Source organism: Madurella fahalii, assembly GCF_045866475.1.
Source record: "Madurella fahalii IFM 68171 DNA, scaffold_1, whole genome shotgun sequence".
NCBI lineage: Eukaryota > Fungi > Ascomycota > Sordariomycetes > Sordariales > Madurella > Madurella fahalii.
Window position 1 is genome coordinate 4,868,095 of NW_027263971.1, and position 18,395 is coordinate 4,886,489.

The 18,395-nt window shown below is 56.8% G+C and overlaps 6 protein-coding genes across 6 annotated transcripts; 4 read left to right on the top strand and 2 right to left on the bottom strand.

The window, feature by feature from the left end:
- Window positions 1-79: 79 nt before the first annotated feature.
- MFIFM68171_01500 (Up-regulated during septation protein 1 domain-containing protein) lies at window positions 80-1,660 on the bottom strand (the record flags this gene model as incomplete). The annotated part of the gene is made up of 1 exon (XM_071056922.1): window positions 80-1,660. The coding sequence occupies one exon, from the start codon at window positions 1,658-1,660 to the stop codon at window positions 80-82; it is 1,581 nt and encodes a 526-aa protein (XP_070913023.1).
- A 553-nt stretch (window positions 1,661-2,213) lies between these two features.
- On the top strand, window positions 2,214-8,852 carry brr2 (Pre-mRNA-splicing helicase BRR2; the record flags this gene model as incomplete). Its single annotated transcript, XM_071056923.1, has 1 exon — window positions 2,214-8,852. One exon carries the CDS (start codon window positions 2,214-2,216, stop codon window positions 8,850-8,852), a length of 6,639 nt encoding a protein of 2,212 aa, XP_070913024.1.
- Window positions 8,853-9,719: 867 nt separating this feature from the next.
- MFIFM68171_01502 (PWWP domain-containing protein) lies at window positions 9,720-11,914 on the top strand (the record flags this gene model as incomplete). The annotated part of the gene is made up of 6 exons (XM_071056924.1): window positions 9,720-9,948; window positions 10,035-10,527; window positions 10,598-10,931; window positions 10,984-11,211; window positions 11,280-11,819; window positions 11,879-11,914. The coding sequence occupies 6 exons, from the start codon at window positions 9,720-9,722 to the stop codon at window positions 11,912-11,914; spliced, it is 1,860 nt and encodes a 619-aa protein (XP_070913025.1).
- A 979-nt stretch (window positions 11,915-12,893) lies between these two features.
- ORC3_1 (Origin recognition complex subunit 3) lies at window positions 12,894-15,409 on the top strand (the record flags this gene model as incomplete). Its single annotated transcript, XM_071056925.1, has 7 exons — window positions 12,894-12,944; window positions 12,999-13,226; window positions 13,286-13,362; window positions 13,437-13,668; window positions 13,738-13,883; window positions 13,940-14,213; window positions 14,267-15,409. The coding sequence occupies 7 exons, from the start codon at window positions 12,894-12,896 to the stop codon at window positions 15,407-15,409; spliced, it is 2,151 nt and encodes a 716-aa protein (XP_070913026.1).
- A 683-nt stretch (window positions 15,410-16,092) lies between these two features.
- Window positions 16,093-16,677, top strand: ORC3_2 (Origin recognition complex subunit 3; the record flags this gene model as incomplete). The annotated part of the gene is made up of 1 exon (XM_071056926.1): window positions 16,093-16,677. The coding sequence occupies one exon, from the start codon at window positions 16,093-16,095 to the stop codon at window positions 16,675-16,677; it is 585 nt and encodes a 194-aa protein (XP_070913027.1).
- A 460-nt stretch (window positions 16,678-17,137) lies between these two features.
- On the bottom strand, window positions 17,138-18,014 carry sec66 (Translocation protein S66; the record flags this gene model as incomplete). The annotated part of the gene is made up of 3 exons (XM_071056927.1): window positions 17,138-17,437; window positions 17,532-17,833; window positions 17,909-18,014. The coding sequence occupies 3 exons, from the start codon at window positions 18,012-18,014 to the stop codon at window positions 17,138-17,140; spliced, it is 708 nt and encodes a 235-aa protein (XP_070913028.1).
- Between the last annotated feature and the right edge of the window lie 381 nt (window positions 18,015-18,395).

Sequence of the window (18,395 nt, forward strand, 5' to 3'; positions counted from 1 at the left end):
AACAGCGTCATAATATCCGTCGGCGTTCTGGGGCGGGTAAAGGAATGTGTTTGGTACGCTGTACATTGTCGATAGACTCTTAAGGAGGATCTTTGTCAGCTCGGAGGAGCCCAAGGTTTCCATCCAGCATATCCCACACAGACTTTGGTTGGTCTGCTTTCTCTGCCTTTCGACTGGTGTGCTTCCTCGCACCGCCTGCGTTCCCCGAGGGCCGGCTCTCAGCCAGCCAGAGGTCCTCCTCAGCGTTGCCTCGTCCGTCGTCGTCGTCTCTCTGGCTGCTCGGACGCTGTCCCAGCAATTGGTCAACCTCGGCGAGCGCGTGCATCGTGCCCTCGAGCGCAATCTGTCCTTCCTCAATCTTCTCGGCTACGGCCTCCAGCGTAGAGATCTTTGCGGAGTCTGCAGCAAACACCCAGGGCTTGACCCGGCTAGGAGGGTCGGCGCTTTCGGCGGCCGCGAGGCCGTCAGCGAATGTTGAATCACGCCGCGACGCCCCCGGCATTGGATGGGCCGGAATTAGCTGACTCTCCTCGGCCAAGTGGTCTATAATCTGACCATTTTCCTTTTGCTGGTTGGTAATGGCCGTACTGAGGTGGGATTTCTGGGCAATAAGCCCCTTTTGCTCCTTGGCGATTGAGAGCAGCTGCTCAAGGTAGGGAGCGAGAAGGTGCGTGATGGGCCTGGGTTTGGGTGCCGGAGGTGCAGCAGATGGTTGCTTGCCTTTGGCCGGAGGTTTAATGTCTGGCTTCGTGTGCTGGCTCACGAGTTGAAGAAGGGCCTGCCGCGCCTCGAGATACTGCGTGTACTTCTCTTTAATACTGGCCAGTTGCTCATCCAGGTGGATTGAACCAGCCGGAGCACGAGGTTTCTGCTGTGACCCTTGTCCTTCGGTGTCGGCGTCATCTCCTGAAGCTTTGCTGAGCTCTGTCTCTATCCAGTTGATGAGCTCAGTTCTTGTCTTATTCAAAGCCTCGAGCTTGGCGCGTCCACTGATGCTCTCAGGCCTGGCGGTGGACCGAGACTTGACATTTTCCAGGAGCTCCTCCTCACGCCGAAGCAGCAGTTTCGTCTGGAGAACCTGCTTTTCCAACTGATCGATCGTGTCCTTCAGGTGAGGGCCGGGGTTTGTCTTGTCGAGTGCAAGGGCGGTAACCAAATCCTTTGGTACGTCCGGAAGGGGTCGAGAATCCCTAAATATCTCTCCGGGGTCTAGGAAACCGGGCAGCGCGGCCGGCTTTTGCTCAAGCAAGTTGAGGCCTTTCTCGACAGCTTGCAACCTCTCGTACTTCTTCCGAAGGCGGATAGCGGTCAGGTGATCTTGCACACGGCCCTGCCCATGGTCGTCGGTGATAGTGGATGCTTCGATAGTGGTGCCTCTCTGTTCATGACAACATGAAGCGAACTCGCTACGGGCCTTGATGTTGGCGTTCAGCGCTTCAAGATACTGCTTCTGAAGACCCCGGGCTGTGGTGGAGGAGCTGCAGGCAGCTTTGTCTGTGTCAACAAGCGCCAAGGGGCCAACGGCAGCCGCATCTTCGAGGCAAGAATCGAGGTGCAGGGCCAGGATCTGCCTGATACGCGCAACCTCTTCTCGGGGCCGGATATAGGGTTCGAGGGTCTTCTGGATGGATTTGAATGTCTCCTCGCCGGTCGAACCCATCGTGAACGATGCCGCCAGACTCACGGATTCCGTATTTTCATAAGACTGTATTGGAGCTTTCTGCGGGATGGTATCGATGGTTAGGCCGCTACAGCATATTTTAGTGGGAGCACGGGCTGCCTAGGGGTCTTCGGGGGGGGCTGATAGCGGGAGACCCAGCAAGCCTTGTGCGGCATTCCTTGGTAACAGCCAATGAGAGGCCGCCGTTAGCTGCCTAAAAATTTCCGGTCTATCTGGAGCAGCCGACGGAGCATCCATCCAAGCAGAAACGCGACCCGCAAGCAACATCTCTCCGACAACCGTGAAACCCGTCGATTCTCCCACCTCGAGCTCCGGTCTTCGATGCGCCGCCCTGGTCATCACCTGTCTGCCGCAGTGACCAGAATTCGGTTTGGGGCGGGGTTGGGTTGATTATCGCCACCGAGTTGCAAGCAGAACCGGCGCAGCGGCGATTCGGTAAAATCAACTTCTCGATCGCGGGTCATTGCTCTACTCTCTCCGCGCATTTTATATCCATCGTCCCGCGAGACAAATAATAGCGCCACCGCCCAAGATGTCGGACTACCATCGCGATGTCTCGCAATACAAGTACTCGGCCATGTCCAACCTGGTCCTCCAGGCGGACCGTCGCTTTGTCACAAGACGGACCGATGAGGCCACTGGGGACCCAGAATCGCTGGCCGGGCGCTTGTCTATCAAGGACATGGGGTCCCGCGTCGCCCGCGACACAGCGCCGAAGCCGAAGAAGACCGGCGCCATGCCGAATGTTGAGCGGGGGGGCTTGCGGGAAGGCGCCGACGTGCTGAAGGGTGTGAAGCAAAAGGCAAGAAAGGCCGAGGCGCGCGGCGGCGGGATCCTGTCTGGCGCAGATGCCTTGATCGAAGGAATCCGGTATCGACCGAGGACTCAGCCCACCCGCGATGCCTTCAACCTCATTTTGACCATCGTGGCGGAACACCTTGGTGATGTTCCTCACGAAGTCGTACGGAGTGCCGCAGACGCGACGCTGGAGTACCTCAAGGACGATGACCTGAAGGATTTTGATAAGAAGAAGGAGATTGACGACATCTTGGGCGTTTCGATGGGCCCCAAGCAGTTCAACGAGCTGGTAAATCTCGGAAAGAAGATCACGGATTACGATGCCCAGGACGACGAGGAAGACATGGAGGATATAAAGCGCGACGGCGAGGACGAGATTGACGGCCGTCAAGGTGTTGCTGTTAATTTCGAGGACGAGGACGAGGGCATGGTCAATGTTGTCCGGGACGAATCGTCTGAAGAGGAGGATAATGCGGATGAGGAAGATCGCCCGGATCTCGATGAGGTGGCCGAAGGTGGCGAGGCAGGCCAGGACCGCGTAGAGGAAGAGGCAGGGTTGGCAGACAGCGATGCCATGGTAATCGACATAGCGCCGCCCGACGAGAAGGCGAAGTCTGAGGAGAAGAACTACGTCCCCGCCCGAGATATTGATGCGTACTGGTTGCAACGCCAGATCGGCCGGCTCTACCCAGACGCGCACGTCCAGCACGACAAGACCCTGCTGGCGCTCAAGATCCTATCAGGAGAGCCGGATGAGCCCGGCGGCGAGGAAAAGCAGCTTCGAGACATTGAAAACGATTTGATGGAGCTCTTCGATTACGAGCATCATGAGATTGTGCAGAAGCTGATTGAGAACCGCGAGAAAGTCGTCTGGCTCACGCGGCTGGCTAGAGCCGAGAACCAGGAGGAGCGCGAGACCATTGAGCGCGAGATGGCGTCGGAAGGACTGCGGTGGATTCTTGACGAGCTCCACGGCAAGCCCAAAGATGGCCAGAAGAAACCCAAGATGGAAATAAAGATGGATATCGACTCGGGCGCTTTCGCAGATGGGCAACCTCAGCAGAAACCGGAGCGTCCCGAAGGACAGTTGGTCGGAGGGCTTCAACCGAGAAAGCTGATCAACCTGGAGAATCTTGTTTTCGACCAGGGCAACCACCTAATGACCAACCCTCGGGTGCGATTGCCTGAGGGGACGACGAAGCGGACCTTCAAGGGTTATGAGGAGGTTCACGTTCCTCCACCGAAGAGGCGCAATGACCCCAGCGACTTGAACATTCCCATATCCGAGTTGCCGGAATGGGCTCAGATTCCCTTCAGCACAGCCAAATCGCTTAACAAGATCCAATCCAAGTGCTATCCCATGGCCTTTGAGGAAGATGGTAACATACTTGTTTGCGCCCCGACGGGCAGCGGCAAGACCAATGTTGCCATGCTGACTATCCTTCGAGAGATTGGGAAGAACAGGAACAGCAAAGGCGAGATCGATCTGGACGCGTTCAAGATTGTCTACATTGCTCCGTTGAAGGCTCTTGTCCAAGAACAGGTCGGAAACTTTGGGAAGCGGCTGGAGCCTTTTGGCATCAAGGTGTCAGAGTTGACCGGCGACCGGCAACTCACCAAACAGCAAATATCTGAGACTCAGATCATTGTGACGACCCCTGAAAAGTGGGACGTCATTACCAGAAAGGCAACCGACATCTCCTACACCAACCTTGTCCGGCTTATCATCATCGATGAGATTCATCTCCTGCACGACGATCGAGGTCCGGTCCTCGAGAGTGTCGTCAGCAGGACTATCCGGCGCACCGAGCAGACGGGTGAACCGGTCCGCATCATCGGCCTGTCTGCAACCTTGCCGAACTACCGCGATGTTGCCAGTTTCCTCCGAGTCGATCCGAACAAGGGCATGTTCCACTTTGATGGCTCGTATCGCCCATGTCCGTTACGCCAGGAGTTTATTGGCGTCACAGACCGGAAAGCCATCAAGCAGCTCAAGACGATGAATGACATCACCTATCAAAAGGTCATCGAGCATGTTGGCACACATCGCAATCAGATGCTAGTGTTTGTCCACTCCAGAAAGGAAACGGCAAAGACAGCAAAGTACATCCGGGACAAGGCCCTTGAGATGGATACAATCAACCAGATTCTCAAGCACGATGCCGGAACCCGCGAAGTATTGAGCGAAGCGGCTAATTCGGTCAACAACACCGATCTCAAGGACATCTTGCCTTATGGCTTCGGGATCCACCACGCCGGTATGAGCCGGGCTGACAGGACGGACGTTGAGGAACTCTTCGCCAGCGGGCACATCCAAGTTCTTGTCTGCACCGCAACCCTCGCTTGGGGTGTCAACCTACCCGCTCATACGGTCATCATCAAGGGCACGCAGGTTTATTCCCCGGAGAAGGGTAGCTGGGTTGAGCTGAGCCCCCAGGATGTCCTACAGATGCTGGGGCGTGCAGGCCGGCCTCAGTTTGACACATACGGCGAGGGTATCATCATCACGACGCAAGGCGAGATTGCCTATTACTTGTCGTTGCTCAACCAACAGCTACCAATCGAGAGCCAGTTTGCAAGCAAGCTCGTTGACAACCTTAACGCCGAGATCGTCCTTGGGAATGTCCGGAGCCGCGACGAAGGTGTTGAGTGGCTCGGATACACTTATCTCTTCGTCCGAATGCTCCGATCCCCCGGTCTTTACAGCGTTGGTGCCGAGTATGAGGACGACGAGGCCCTGGAACAAAAGCGCGTGGACTTGATCCATTCTGCTGCGACCGTCCTGAAAAAGTCCAACTTGATCAAGTACGATGAGAAGACCGGCAAGATGCAGTCCACCGAGCTTGGGCGCATCGCCTCCCATTACTACATCACGCACGGATCGATGGATACTTACAACAAGCTGATCCAGCCGTCAATGAACGACGTCGAGCTTTTCCGTGTTTTCGCACAGAGCGCCGAGTTCAAGTACATCCCGGTTCGCCAGGAGGAGAAGCTTGAGCTTGCCAAGATCCTCGCCCGCGTCCCGATTCCCGTCAAGGAAAGCATCGAGGAGCCGGCTGCCAAGATCAATGTCCTTCTTCAGGCTTACATCTCCCGGCTCCGGCTCGACGGACTGGCCCTCATGGCCGATATGGTTTACGTCACCCAGTCTGCTGGGCGTATTCTCCGGGCCATCTTCGAGATCACCCTGAAGAAAGGTTGGGCTACTGTCGCCAAGCTGGCACTGAACCTGTGCAAGATGGCTGAGAAGAGGATGTGGCCTACCATGTCGCCCCTCAGACAGTTCCCCACCTGTCCTGCCGAGATTGTCCGGAAGGCGGAGAGGATGGAGGTGCCGTTCAGCAGCTATTTCGACCTAGACCCTCCTCGCATGGGCGAGTTGCTTGGCTTGCCAAAGGCCGGCAAGACTGTGTGTGCACTTGTTGCCAAGTTCCCACGCCTGGAGATCCAGGCTCAAGTGCAGCCCATGACGAGGTCGATTCTACGCGTTGAGCTGACCATCACCCCGAACTTCGAGTGGGATGTCGATGTCCATGGCCTAGCCGAAAGCTTCTGGATCATCGTCGAAGACTGCGACGGCGAAGACGTACTCTTCCACGACCAGTTCATTCTCCGCAAGGATTATGCCGAGGCCGAGACAAACGATCACACCGTGGAGTTCACGGTGCCTATCTCCGAGCCAATGCCACCTAATTACTTCATCTCGGTCATCTCAGATCGGTGGATGCACTCCGAGACGCGCATGCCGGTATCGTTCCAGAAGCTCATACTGCCAGAACGATTCCCACCCCACACAGAGTTGCTCGACTTGCAGCCTCTTCCCGTGACCGCTTTGAAGGCGAAGGACTATGCCGCTCTCTATCCCGACTGGCAGCAGTTCAACAAGGTGCAGACACAAACCTTCAACTCCCTATACAATACCGACAACAACGTCCTGGTGGCCGCTCCCACCGGTAGCGGCAAGACTGTCTGCGCCGAGTTCGCTTTGTTACGTCACTGGGCTAAGCAAGAGGCTGGGCGTGCCGTTTACATCGCGCCATTCCAAGAGCTGGTTGACCTCCGGTTCCAGGACTGGCAGAAGCGGCTCGCTCATCTCCGAGGTGGAAAGGACATTGTGAAGCTCACTGGGGAGACCACCAGCGACCTGAAGTTGCTTGAACAAGGCGACCTGATCCTAGCTACGCCCATTCAATGGGATGTGCTATCGCGGCAATGGAAGAGGAGGAAGAATGTGCAGACGGTGGACCTCTTCATCGCGGATGAACTGCATATGCTTGGCGGCCAAATGGGCTACATCTACGAGATCATCGTGTCGCGGATGCACTATATTCGCACACAGATAGAACTCCCTATGAGAATTGTTGGCCTCAGCGTCTCCCTCGCGAATGCACGCGACGTTGGAGAGTGGATTGACGCCAAGAAGCATGACATTTACAACTTCAGCCCCCATGTGCGGCCGGTGCCGCTGGAGCTTCATATCCAGTCTTACACCGTGCCTCATTTCCCATCGCTCATGCTCGCCATGGCGAAGCCGACGTACCTTGCCGTCACCCAGATGTCGGCAGACAAGCCAGCCCTCATATTTGTGCCGAGCCGGAAGCAAACAAGAGCCACGGCTCGGGACATACTCATAGCCTGCCTCGCCGATGAAGACGAAGACCGGTTCTTGCACGTGGATGTTGACCAGATCCGAAAGCTTCTGGAGCGCGTCCAGGAGGAAGCACTCGCCGAGGCGCTCTCCCATGGTGTGGGCTACTACCACGAAGCGCTAAGCCAGAGCGACAAGCGTATCGTCAAGCATCTCTACAACAATGGTGCTATCCAAGTTTTGATTGCTTCTCGTGATGTGTGCTGGGAGCTTGATTGCACGGCGCACCTGGTCATCGTCATGGGTACGCAATACTTTGAGGGCAAAGAGCACCGTTACGTCGACTATCCTCTCAGCGAGGTTCTTCAGATGTTTGGCAAGGCTGTGCAGCCATCCAAAGATGGACGTGGCCGCGGTGTGCTCATGCTCCCGGCGGTGAAGCGCGAGTACTTCAAGAAGTTCCTCAACGAAGCGCTGCCCGTCGAGTCGCACCTCCACCACTTCCTGCACGATGCGTTTGTCACGGAAATCAGTACAAAGATGATCGAGTCGGGCGAGGACGCTATCAACTGGGCTACGTTCACGTACTTCTACCGGCGACTCCTGGCCAACCCGAGCTACTACAGCCTGGTAGACCCTACGCACGATGGCCTCAGCCAGTATCTTTCCGACATGGTGGAGACCACATTGAAGGAACTCGCCGACTCGCGGATCATCGACCTAGATGAGGACGACGGAACGGTTGCGCCTCAAAACGCGGCGATGATCGCCGCCTACTACAACATCTCGTACATGACGATGGAGACGTTCCTCCTCTCGCTGAGGCAAGAGACGAAGCTGAAGGGCATCCTCCAGATTGTGACAGCAGCAACTGAGTTCGAGTCGATCCAGATTAGGCGGCACGAGGAGGCTATCCTGCGGCGCATTTACGACAATGTCCCCGTCAAGATGCCAGACCCCGTCTATGACTCGCCTCATTTTAAGGCGTTTGTTCTGGTCCAGGCTCATTTCTCCAGAATGAACCTGCCAATCGACCTCGCCAAGGACCAAGAGGTCATCCTGACCAAGATTCTTGGCCTCCTCAGCGCGGCTGTTGACATCCTGTCGTCGGAAGGTCATCTGAACGCGATGAACGCGATGGAGATGTCGCAGATGGTCGTGCAGGCCATGTGGGACCGCGACAGCCCGCTCAAGCAGATCCCCAACTTTACGCCCGAGGTGGTGAAGGTGGCTAACAAGTACGGCATCGGGGACATCTTTGACTTTATGGAGAAGATGAACCCGGACGAGAATCCGGATTACGGATCGCTCGTCAGGGAGCTCGGCCTCTCGCAGGCGCAGCTCGCGCAGGCGGCCCATTTCACGAATACCAAGTACCCGGACATCTCGCTCGAGTTCGAGGTTGAGGATGAGAATAGTATCCGGGCGGGCGAACCAGCGTACCTCAAGATCAGCATCGAGCGCGAGCTCGAGGAGGATGAGGAGTTTGACCCGACCGTGCACGCGCCGTTCTACCCCGGCAAAAAATCGGAGAACTGGTGGCTGGTTGTTGGCGAGGAGAGCACCAAAACGCTGCTCGCAATCAAGCGGGTCACAGTGGGCCGGAAACTCAATCTCAGGCTGGAATTCACCGTCCCCAACCCCGGTCGGCACGACTTGAAGCTGTTCTTGATGAGCGACAGCTACGTTGGAGTCGACCAGGAACCGACATTCTCAGTCATGGTGGAGGAGGGCATGGATGTCGACGAGGAAGACGAGGACGAGGACGAGGGCGGGGAGTGAATGGTCAGACCGGTGCGGAGATGCAATTTTGGGACAGTGTATGGTATACAAGAGGAGTTGGGATGGGTAATACAAAAATGAAGCTATTATTTATTTTTTTATTTTTTTCATCATTTTTTTTTCTCTCTTTTTTCCCGTTTTGTTCACTCTAGTTCAGGAGGCGTGCTCTGGGCCAGAGGGGCGTTCTGTGTGACGGGAGGGGCCATCAGGCTGAAGTCGGAGGCTGTGTGGGGTTCCGGTTTGTTGTGATCAGCTTCGACAGGCAAGGCATCACCTGTCCCGGGGGGCTTGGGTCTCGGTCAGCCCTGGGGCCGGGGCGGTCTGGTGGGTTTGCGAAGGTGGCAGAGAGAGGTATGTGGAGGGCTGGTAACCAGCTCACGACCCGGACATGAAGCCGGTTGTCTTTGACAGGCGTCCAGGTTGGCTGGATCCACGGGGTTGGTGTGGACGTTGGCGTTGGCGTTGGCGTCGTGGATCTGACGCATGCCGCAGCTCCTCCCAACTTCCCACTCGGGACCCCCTTTGAGTGATAGACCAAGGAGAAGCTCCCAAGCATGCCCAGGACGCTCGGACCAACCCGACTCGTGTGCTGCCCTCAAATAATTTCTCTTCTCGCGAACGCTCTTGAAAACTTCGGCGCAACCTCCCATCCATTGTCTAGCGCCTGCGCATTGTGCCCAGCCTGCCATCCGCGCAACCCATCGAGATTCATCGCAACGCGCAACCGAGTGCCTGCAACAAGGCCCCTGGTCGGCTGACACGCGACGAACGCGTCGAGTTCTGCCTTTTTGCACGACAAACACTGATCACGTTCACGCCCGGGTGCCTAGTCGCGGTCCCTGACATCACATCGCCACCCTCGCGACCATGTCTGGCGAGAACGGCCAAACCGCGCCCCCGGCCGAGGGTGCGCCGCCTGCTGTCGAGACCAAGGAGGACGCGACCGCCAACGCTCCCGCCAACGCTCCCGCCAACGCTCCTGCCGACGCTCCGAAGGGAGTCGTTGCCGCCGAAAACAAGGCCGCCGCCGAGTCCGAGGGCGCTACCGAGCCTGCGCCTGCCGAGCCGAGTGAAGGATCTGACAAGGCCACCCAAGGTATTGCCACGCCCACAGCCCCCAATCGCACCACGTACCCGGTCGAACCCGCCCGGCTGACGTGTTTTTCTCTTCCTCTTGTCCAGAATCTATAGGTAAAGCCGCCGAACAAGCCGAGGAGAAGCCCGACGTCGAGATGACGGACGATGCCCCCCCAGCTGAGCCTGCCGCCCGGGCCGCCGACGCCGCCGAGACCGCAGCACCGGAACAAGCTGACCAGGCCGCCGGCGAAGCCGCTGACGCGGCTATTGCCGATGCCGACAAGTCCAAGGCGGCGGGCAAGCGCAAGTCGATTGGTGGCGGTGAGTCCAAAGGCAAGAAGCTGAACAAGAAGGCGTCAAAGCCGCGCATCCTGCATCTCGACGCCAAACCGGGTGATCATTACTTTGTCAAGCTCAAGGGCTTCCCACAATGGCCCGTCATCATCTGCGACGAAGACATGCTCCCTGCGTCTCTTCTCAAGTCGCGCCCCGTTACGGCAAAGCGCGCCGACGGGACCTATCGCGAAGACTACGCCGACGGAGGCAAAAAAGTGGCGGATCGGACATTCCCCGTCATGTACCTGCACACCAACGAGTTGTAAGTTGGCATCTACGCCGCGCATCAGCCTCTTTCTCCCTTGGCAAAAGCTAAACTCGCGCAAATCCAGCGGCTGGGTGCCCAATTCCGATCTGATCGACCTTGATCCAGCCACCGTGTTGGACGTCAAGTTGGACAAGATGAGAAAGACGCTGCAGGCTGCACATGAACTGGCAGCGAAGAACCACCCCTTGTCCTACTACAAGGAGCTCCTGCAGAACTTCCAGGAGGACCTCATCCAACAAGAGAAGGCCAAGGCGGCCAAGGCGGCCACGCCCAAGGGCAAGAAGTCCAAGGCTGTCGACGACGACGGAGACGTCGAGATGGCGGATGCTGCCGATTCGGACGAGACCCCTGCCAAGGACAAGAAGGCCAAGAAGAGGAAGGCCGAGGAGAGCGCCGAAGTAAGTTGTAGCAACGACGATTGGCGGCCGTGGCACCTACTGACCGTACCAGACACCTCAGCGCTCGGACTCGGTGAAGAAGCCTAAGATTAAGCTTACGAGCAGCTCCACCCCCAAGGCGGCCAATGGGGCATCGTCTACTCCGAAGGCGGGCAAGGCGAATGAGCCAAAGACGGCAAAGTCTAAGCCAAAGAAGGCGGATGAGACGAAGGCCGACAAGGAGGCCGTGGTTCCGAAGGAGCCGGAGCTCTCGCCTGCGGAAAGGCACGCCAAGAAAGAGGTAGGTGGACAGACACGTGTGTGCCTCCCCGAGGTTTGAACGGATCGCTAATGTCAGATGTGCCCCAGAGAGAGGTTTTGTTCCTCAGGCACAAGCTGCAGAAAGGCCTCCTCACGCGGGACCAAGAGCCCAAGGAGGAGGAGATGAAGCTCATGTCGGACCACCTCGCGAGGTTGGAAGGGTTCCCCGACCTGGAAGTTAGCATCATCCGAGCAACCAAAATTAACAAGGTGCTCAAGGCGATCCTCAAGTTGGAGAACATCCCCAAGGAGGAAGACTTCCAGTTCAAGCCTCGCTCGCAGGTTCTGCTGGATAAGTGGAATAAGCTCCTGGCTGTTGATGGCACGCCAAACCCGGCCTCGGCTGCCGAGGGTGCCAATGCGGTCAACGGCACAACCAAGACGGGATCAAAGACGAACGGAGTCAAGGAGAAAGTTGAAGGGGCGGAGCCTGCGAAAGCCAAAGAGGAGTCGAAGGAAGAGCCAAAGGAGGACTCAAAGGAGGAAGCCTCAAAGGTGCAGCCCAAGGTCGAGACCAAGGGGGCTGCTAAAGAGGCGGTCAAGTCGGATGAGGGGTCTGAATCGGCCGAGAAGGCTGCTACCGAAGAGGTGAGGCTCTGACTCTTTCACTTCATCTTGGCGAGTTGCTCTCTGACTGATGATGCAAGACCAAGGCCACTGAGGCGGCTGAGGCGTCTGCTTAGACTGGCCTTCTTCTGCCATCGGAAGCAGGGACAAGATTGGGTTGCCGGGCCCTCTGCAGCATTCTCGACCGTGAGTGTTCCTGCCGACCGGCGAAGGGCGAACCACTTCTATGTCACTTGGCCGCATGAAGCATCCAGGTGGCAACAAGGAGGCAAGCGAGGGCCCCCGCAGCTATGTAAAACTAAGGGCGGGTTTCGATTTTCTTTTTTTTTTTCGCACACGGGATATTTCTTGCTTGGGAAATGGGGGTGTTCTGGTTCCACTACAGGCGTGTTTTTTCTCATCTTTTTGTCGTCGGGACTCTCCTTGGACCCCTATTTTGGAAGGCATCCAAGTGTACAAAGTCGCGGACCAGGTCAACACAGCAGCGAGGCCGCAAACTGAGCAGACAACCGCGGCGCAGAATGGAAGGACCTAGCTGCTGTGTGCTTGGCAGAGGATACGATCTGGCTGGAAGACGGGGGGGGAGGGATGGTAAATGTGTGCGCTCGTGGCTTCTGATTTCGTCGAACCAGTCAGTGATGAGGAGGAGACGGAGGAGGATAGGTAGTCCCTAAAATAGGCGGTGCGTGGATAGTCAGTAGACGAGCGGGCATGGTTAGGATGGACAGCCCATTACAGGGGACCAATGAGCGGTTTGAAACTCATTGCTATTGGAGTCGACACAAGAAAATCACAAGAAAAAAAAGCGGAAAGGAACGAGGACGCGGGAAGCAATATTTCCCTGAGATCTGACTACACAGTCTTGCAGTAGTATGAAATCAATAAACAGCCGCATTTTTTGGGATGATTATTGCTGTTCCAGCCGTCTTGACCGCGTCCAGTAAAGCTGCCTCACAATAACCTAGCACGTTGCAAAGCCACGCCTGTGGCGCTTAAAAGTGGCCGAACCGCCATTCTACCAAGTCGCAACTACACGAAACACTCGAGCAACACTCCTCATACATAGACGCATCGCTGGGACGCAAAAGAGCAATCATGACCGAGATTGGTGACCAAACCGTCCCGTTCGATGAGGACGATCATCGGGTATTGCAGCTTTCACCCAATCAGAGCAAAGTTTGGCAACTAACGGCTTCACAGGGCGTGTACGTCTTCAATCCTGGTGAGAGCAGCCGCGACGCCCAGCCCGGTACTCGACCTGCAAAGAGACGCAGGGCGTCCAAGAAGGATGCGCCCAAGCCACAACAGAGAACGAATATCGGCCCGGAGTTTACGCCGCTCTTCAATGGCGCTGAGAACCCGCGTGCTGTCCGGCTCCGCCAGGAGCTCTTCGAGACGGCATGGCCTGTCCTCGAGGGCCGTATTCAGGTTAGCTAAAGGCATACCGACGCTACTCCAGCCATTGGCGTTTTACTAAAGCGCCGCAGCATGTCCTGAGAGAAGCCAACCGAAACACACTCGACGAGGTCACGTCCTTCTTGCAGGAAGCTGCTGAGGCGGAGACGTAAGCTGTTAATTCACCTGCCGGGCCAAGACGGCCCTTCTCGAGCCTGGCCAACTAACTTGGCACTTACATAGCGGCAAGATTACGGCAGGCTTCATCATCACGGGCCCAAACATCGCCTCACAAGACCTGCTGTTTGAGCAGCTAGCCGAGGCACTTTGCACGTCTACCCAAGCAAAGTTTGTCGGCCTGCGCGCCGCAGCTGCCCCGAATCTCAAGGCCGCCCTGAAGAAGATCATTAGGGAGGCCACGGCACAGGTGCCCGATGATGAAGAAGATGATTTGGAGGTTTCGGTCGGTCAGGATGTAAGCTTTGCCTTCACCGCCCGAGCGGCCGCAGCGTGAATACGGGACTAAATAGAGTCGGCGCCGCAGGGACGGAAGTATCTCGATTACGATCTCGAAGCGCTGCACGTCTTTCTTAACCAACAGCAACAGCAGTCGCGGCGCGTCGTTGTGGCGTTTCAGGACAGCGAGGCGTTTGACAGCGGCTTGTTGGCCGATTTAATCACTCTGTTCCAGTACGAAATCCCCGGTTCTAGCCCCATGCGGCAGGCTCTGGCTCACTGTAGACAAGTTCCTGGCAGGGCCGCATCCAATTCGATGTGCTGTTCGGTATCGCCACATCGGTCGAGCTATTCCAGGCGCGACTGCCCAAGTCGACAGCCCGCCAGCTCTATGGCGCCCAGTTCGACGTCGTTCAGGCCGGCTCTGTTCTCGAAAGCGTTGTCAAGAGCGCTGTGGCGGGCAGCCCGGCCAGTTTGAGGATCGGGCCGACGCTGCTGCGGAGTCTAATCGAGCGCCAGCAAGACCAGGTTGCAGGAATCCAGGCGTTTATCAGCGCCTTGAAGGTAAGTCCGGTCCCTCCAGCTAAAAGCTAGAGCGCAATGCTTATCCTTCTTAGCACGCCTATATGTGCCACTTCTACGCGGACCCACTCAGTCTTCTGCTCGCTGGCGACGTCCACTTAGACGGCGGATTATTGCAGCCCGAGCACATCGAGGCCATCCGGACACTCGAATCATTCAAAGCCCATACCGAAGCTGCAGTGGAGGCGAGACAACTGAACCATGCCCAGTCTCTGTTGGAAAATGACGAGTATCTCGTTGCCCAGGTGGCATCGCAGGAGCAAAAACGGCGGGAGTACCTAACGCACCTCCTACGCTCACTGCACCTCTTAGCCTCGACTAGTCTCAGCTCGGCGTCCTTCACGGAGCTCTACCTAGCAGCGCTGGGTGGCGGCGTCGATCTCGACCAATCCTCTGGGACGTTCTCCGTGGTGGACGCGGTGAGACGGTCAAGCCCCGAAGACTTTTTATCGTTGATATCCCGGGTGCTGGCCACGATGAAAGCGGGTAGTCCAGAACTAGGGCTTGAACCATGGGAATCTGATGCCGAGGAGTTTGCCGGCTCTCTGGTCGAAATCCGGGACGAGGTCGAAGGCCTGGTTGAGCGTTCAAAGAGCAACGGAACAACCCTTAAGAGCAAATACAGCGCTCAGAGCAGGGTCCTGCGCACCACAGTAGTGGCGCAAAAGGTGCAACTGAGCCAAGACACGGCAACTCTTACCGAGGAAGACAAGGCTTTCACCAAGGCCATTGACGCTCTGACGGGCCTCCTGTCGCAGAACTTGCATTGTGGCCCAATTGACGATGTGTTTCTTCACGAGGTCTGGGTGTACGACTCCAAGTCACCCTACCTAGACGTCTTTGTCCCCCGGCCAGGAGCAACGTTCGGACGCGCTCTCTCCCGGCCGCACGACTACCTCGCCTGCGCCTGCTGCGGCAAGGCAAATGGCGCGTTGGCCGCGACGCTGCCTACGACTTCCATCTTGTATCATCTATATCTGGAGACAGGCGCCCTCATCAACGTAGCCGACTTGTGGTCTGCCTACTACGCGCTCGTCGGCGACGAGTCCGACGTCGGGCTCGATGAGCGGACCGCGCTGGTCCATTTCTACCGAGGCCTGGCTGAGCTCAGAATGATGGGCTTTGTGAAGCAGAGCAGAAAGAAAGTCGACCACATTGCGAAGCTGAAGTGGCTATAACCGGAATCAGGTTAGGGGGAAGAAGGATGAATGCATTGTCATGCTCCAGAAATGGGCGGTTTGTTGGAATGCTCACGGCGTAATGGCTACAACAATGTCTTGGATTGTTCCGGGAGCGGACAAAGGGGGGGATTATAGTAGCCTAGAGCCCAAAGATAGACCACGCAACAAAGAGACGTACAAATAGAAGGATGCCGGTTTTGGGTGACAGGCCTATCTCAAAGATGCAGGAGCTCTCTCGTGGACACGTACAAGAGCACGGAGTGCCCGCCGAAGGTTGGTTATTTCTTCTGCCAGTCACCCTGACATTCCACCGACACGAACCCCCCCTGTTGTCTAGAAGCAACAGAAGACCAACTCCGGAAGAGTCTACTACATTCTGCTGCTGGCAGCCATCTCAACTAACAGCGCCGGCGATCAAGCATAAGTACAGCGTTCTCTCTCACTTTCTATTTTCCTTATTCTCTTCCTCTTTGGGTAGACCCAGAGGAAGATTCTCTCTCTCCTTCTCAAGAGCCTCCCTATCCTCTTCTCCACTTCAGTTGTCATCTGGTGCTAAACCCAGACATTTCTCACACGCACATCCTCTTTCTTTCCGTCTGGGAACTATACCCGGTTCCGACCTGATCAGCCATCACGAAACCGACATGGTCAACAGAGCAGAACAGAGTAATAACCGAAAAATGGAACAACCCCCGTCCCCCCAACAACCCAACAACAGCAACAGCAACAACTCCCCAACCACCCCGGAAACAACAACGGCAGCAGCGGCAGCGGCAGCGGAAGCGGCAGCAACAGCAACAGCAGCAACAACAACCTTCAGCACGCGGCTGGCGGCCAAGAACCCGGCGCTGCACCGCAAGCTGACGCAGATGTCCCTCAAGCTGGCGCCGCTCGTGCAGCTGACGACAGGGGCGGTGCACCCGGACTTCCCGCGGTCGCTGCTGGGGTTCTGGCTGCTGACGGAGGGGCAGCTGGACGCGCTGGCGCACTTCTACCACCAGCGCACGCCGTGCCGGTGGACGGGCCACTACCCGTGCCCCGTGTCGTGGCCGCCGGGGCTGACGCTCGAGGAGAAGCGGCGCAAGCTGGGCAAGTTCATCGGCCTGCGGGGGTGCGACACGCCGCTGGCGGACCTGGTCGGCGAGGAGGTGGCGCGGGGCATGGCGCGGAGCGAGGAAGAGATCGTCGATGAAGCCAGGAGGGCGAGGAGGGACCCCCGGACGAACGAAGTTGAGGAGGTTAGGCGGAAGATGGGGTGGTACTAATTCCCCCCCCCTTTTTTTTTTTTTTTTTTTTTCCTTTCTCACCTCGTACTTCTCTTTTACTTCTGATTTACTTTTTTGACATGGCGAGCGGGGCATGTTGGCTTTTATGGGTAATGGCATGCAATCTCTGTTTGGCATTGCTAGCATAATCAACGTATTTACTGATAGAGGAAGAAGTAATCGAGATGAAACTTGTTAACCCCCCCCGGTCCTGGATTGCAAAGCTTAACCCTTAAGCCATCGATTCTATTTAGTCGTGGTGTCAGCCCAACAGACACGAGAGTGGGAAGTCGCAGAGAAGTGGATCCAAAAGACCAATATCGTATCTTCAAGTAGCCCAAACGCCATGCAGCAATGCGGTCAACAGCTCCAGCTACTCCCAGCCTCTTTACTATACAGCACCAAACCCGGAAACTCAAGGCTCGCCGGTGTCGTCGTGCCACCGCACCATTCCCTGTCTCTATTTCTTGCCGCCCTTCCTCTTCTTAGATGCTCCGGATGGAGTAGCCGACGGGGTGTTCGTGTCTACCAGGACGGGCTCGTCCTCGCTGCCGGCCTTGGCCTGTGCCTTCTCCGACTCCTCGTCCAGCTCCTTCATGAAGTCGTTCTTGATGGTTGCCCGGCGCTTCTCCCACCAGCTCTTCTCCTGTTCGGTCTGCGCCTCGATCTCTTCGAGCCGGTCACGGAACACCTTGTTGGCGGCAATCTCATTCGCCGACTGGAAGATTATTTGGCCCCATCCGGGCGCAAGGGCATTGGCCTGGGAATTCTGGTCAGCAAAACATGCCGGGGCGTTTTTGTTTTTTTTTTTAAAAAAAAAAAATAAATAAGTAAAAACTGAGGTAGGTCCGTACCTCCATCACAACATCCCGCAGCTCGTCCTCCATCTCCTTCTCGGCGCGCTGAAAGCGCTGCCATAGGTCGTCGCCGACGCTGCCCCGCTGCAAGAGCGAGCTGCAGGCGGCCTTGGCCGTCCGGATCTGGATGATGCGGTGAATGTCCTCGACGGCGCGGCGCAGCAGCGCTGCCCTGATGACGCTATCCGGGACCTTGGGCGCCTTCTCCTGCCCCGCCTCGGGCTCCATGTGCAGAAGTGACAGGTAGATGTTCCGCTGCAGGTGCGGGCCGAACCACGGAGCGAGGTTTGCGCTTTGCACTAGACGCGAGAGACCCTTTAGCACCGCAACTTCTCGGGCAATGCGCGCAGTGGATGGTTCGAGCATAGACTTACTGGCTTTCCTCTTCCGGTAGACTGTCGAGAATGTCATCAGGGCGCCGCCCAGCACGACCAAGTAGGCCAAGGGCAGCAAGAGCCCCCTCCAGTCAATGTCAAACATGTCTGCCGCTCGTTGCCTCGAAGGGCGTCTGCTTCTTCTTCAAGATGGTGCTGGAAGGGAGAAGAAGCCGGCGCAAGGGAATACACAAAGGAGCGTCGGCAGCGTTGTCTTCCCCAACAACGCACAAAGACCTGGGGCGGCGCAAATGTGTTGTTGTTAAAAAAGGTTGGCCAACAATCAGTAAGGTGGCCCCTGCAGCACGTCGCCCTACCGAGCAAGAACCGAAAGAACAGCTTGACAACTTTGGGGGCTTGGCATTTGGATGCGACAGGGGTGCGGCCGCTAGTGGGGCGCTGAAATGGGCAGGCAAAGCCTGCTGCAGAGATAGACGTACCCTTGCGCACAGTTTACTATGGCGGGATACCTTGATTGCTGTTACAT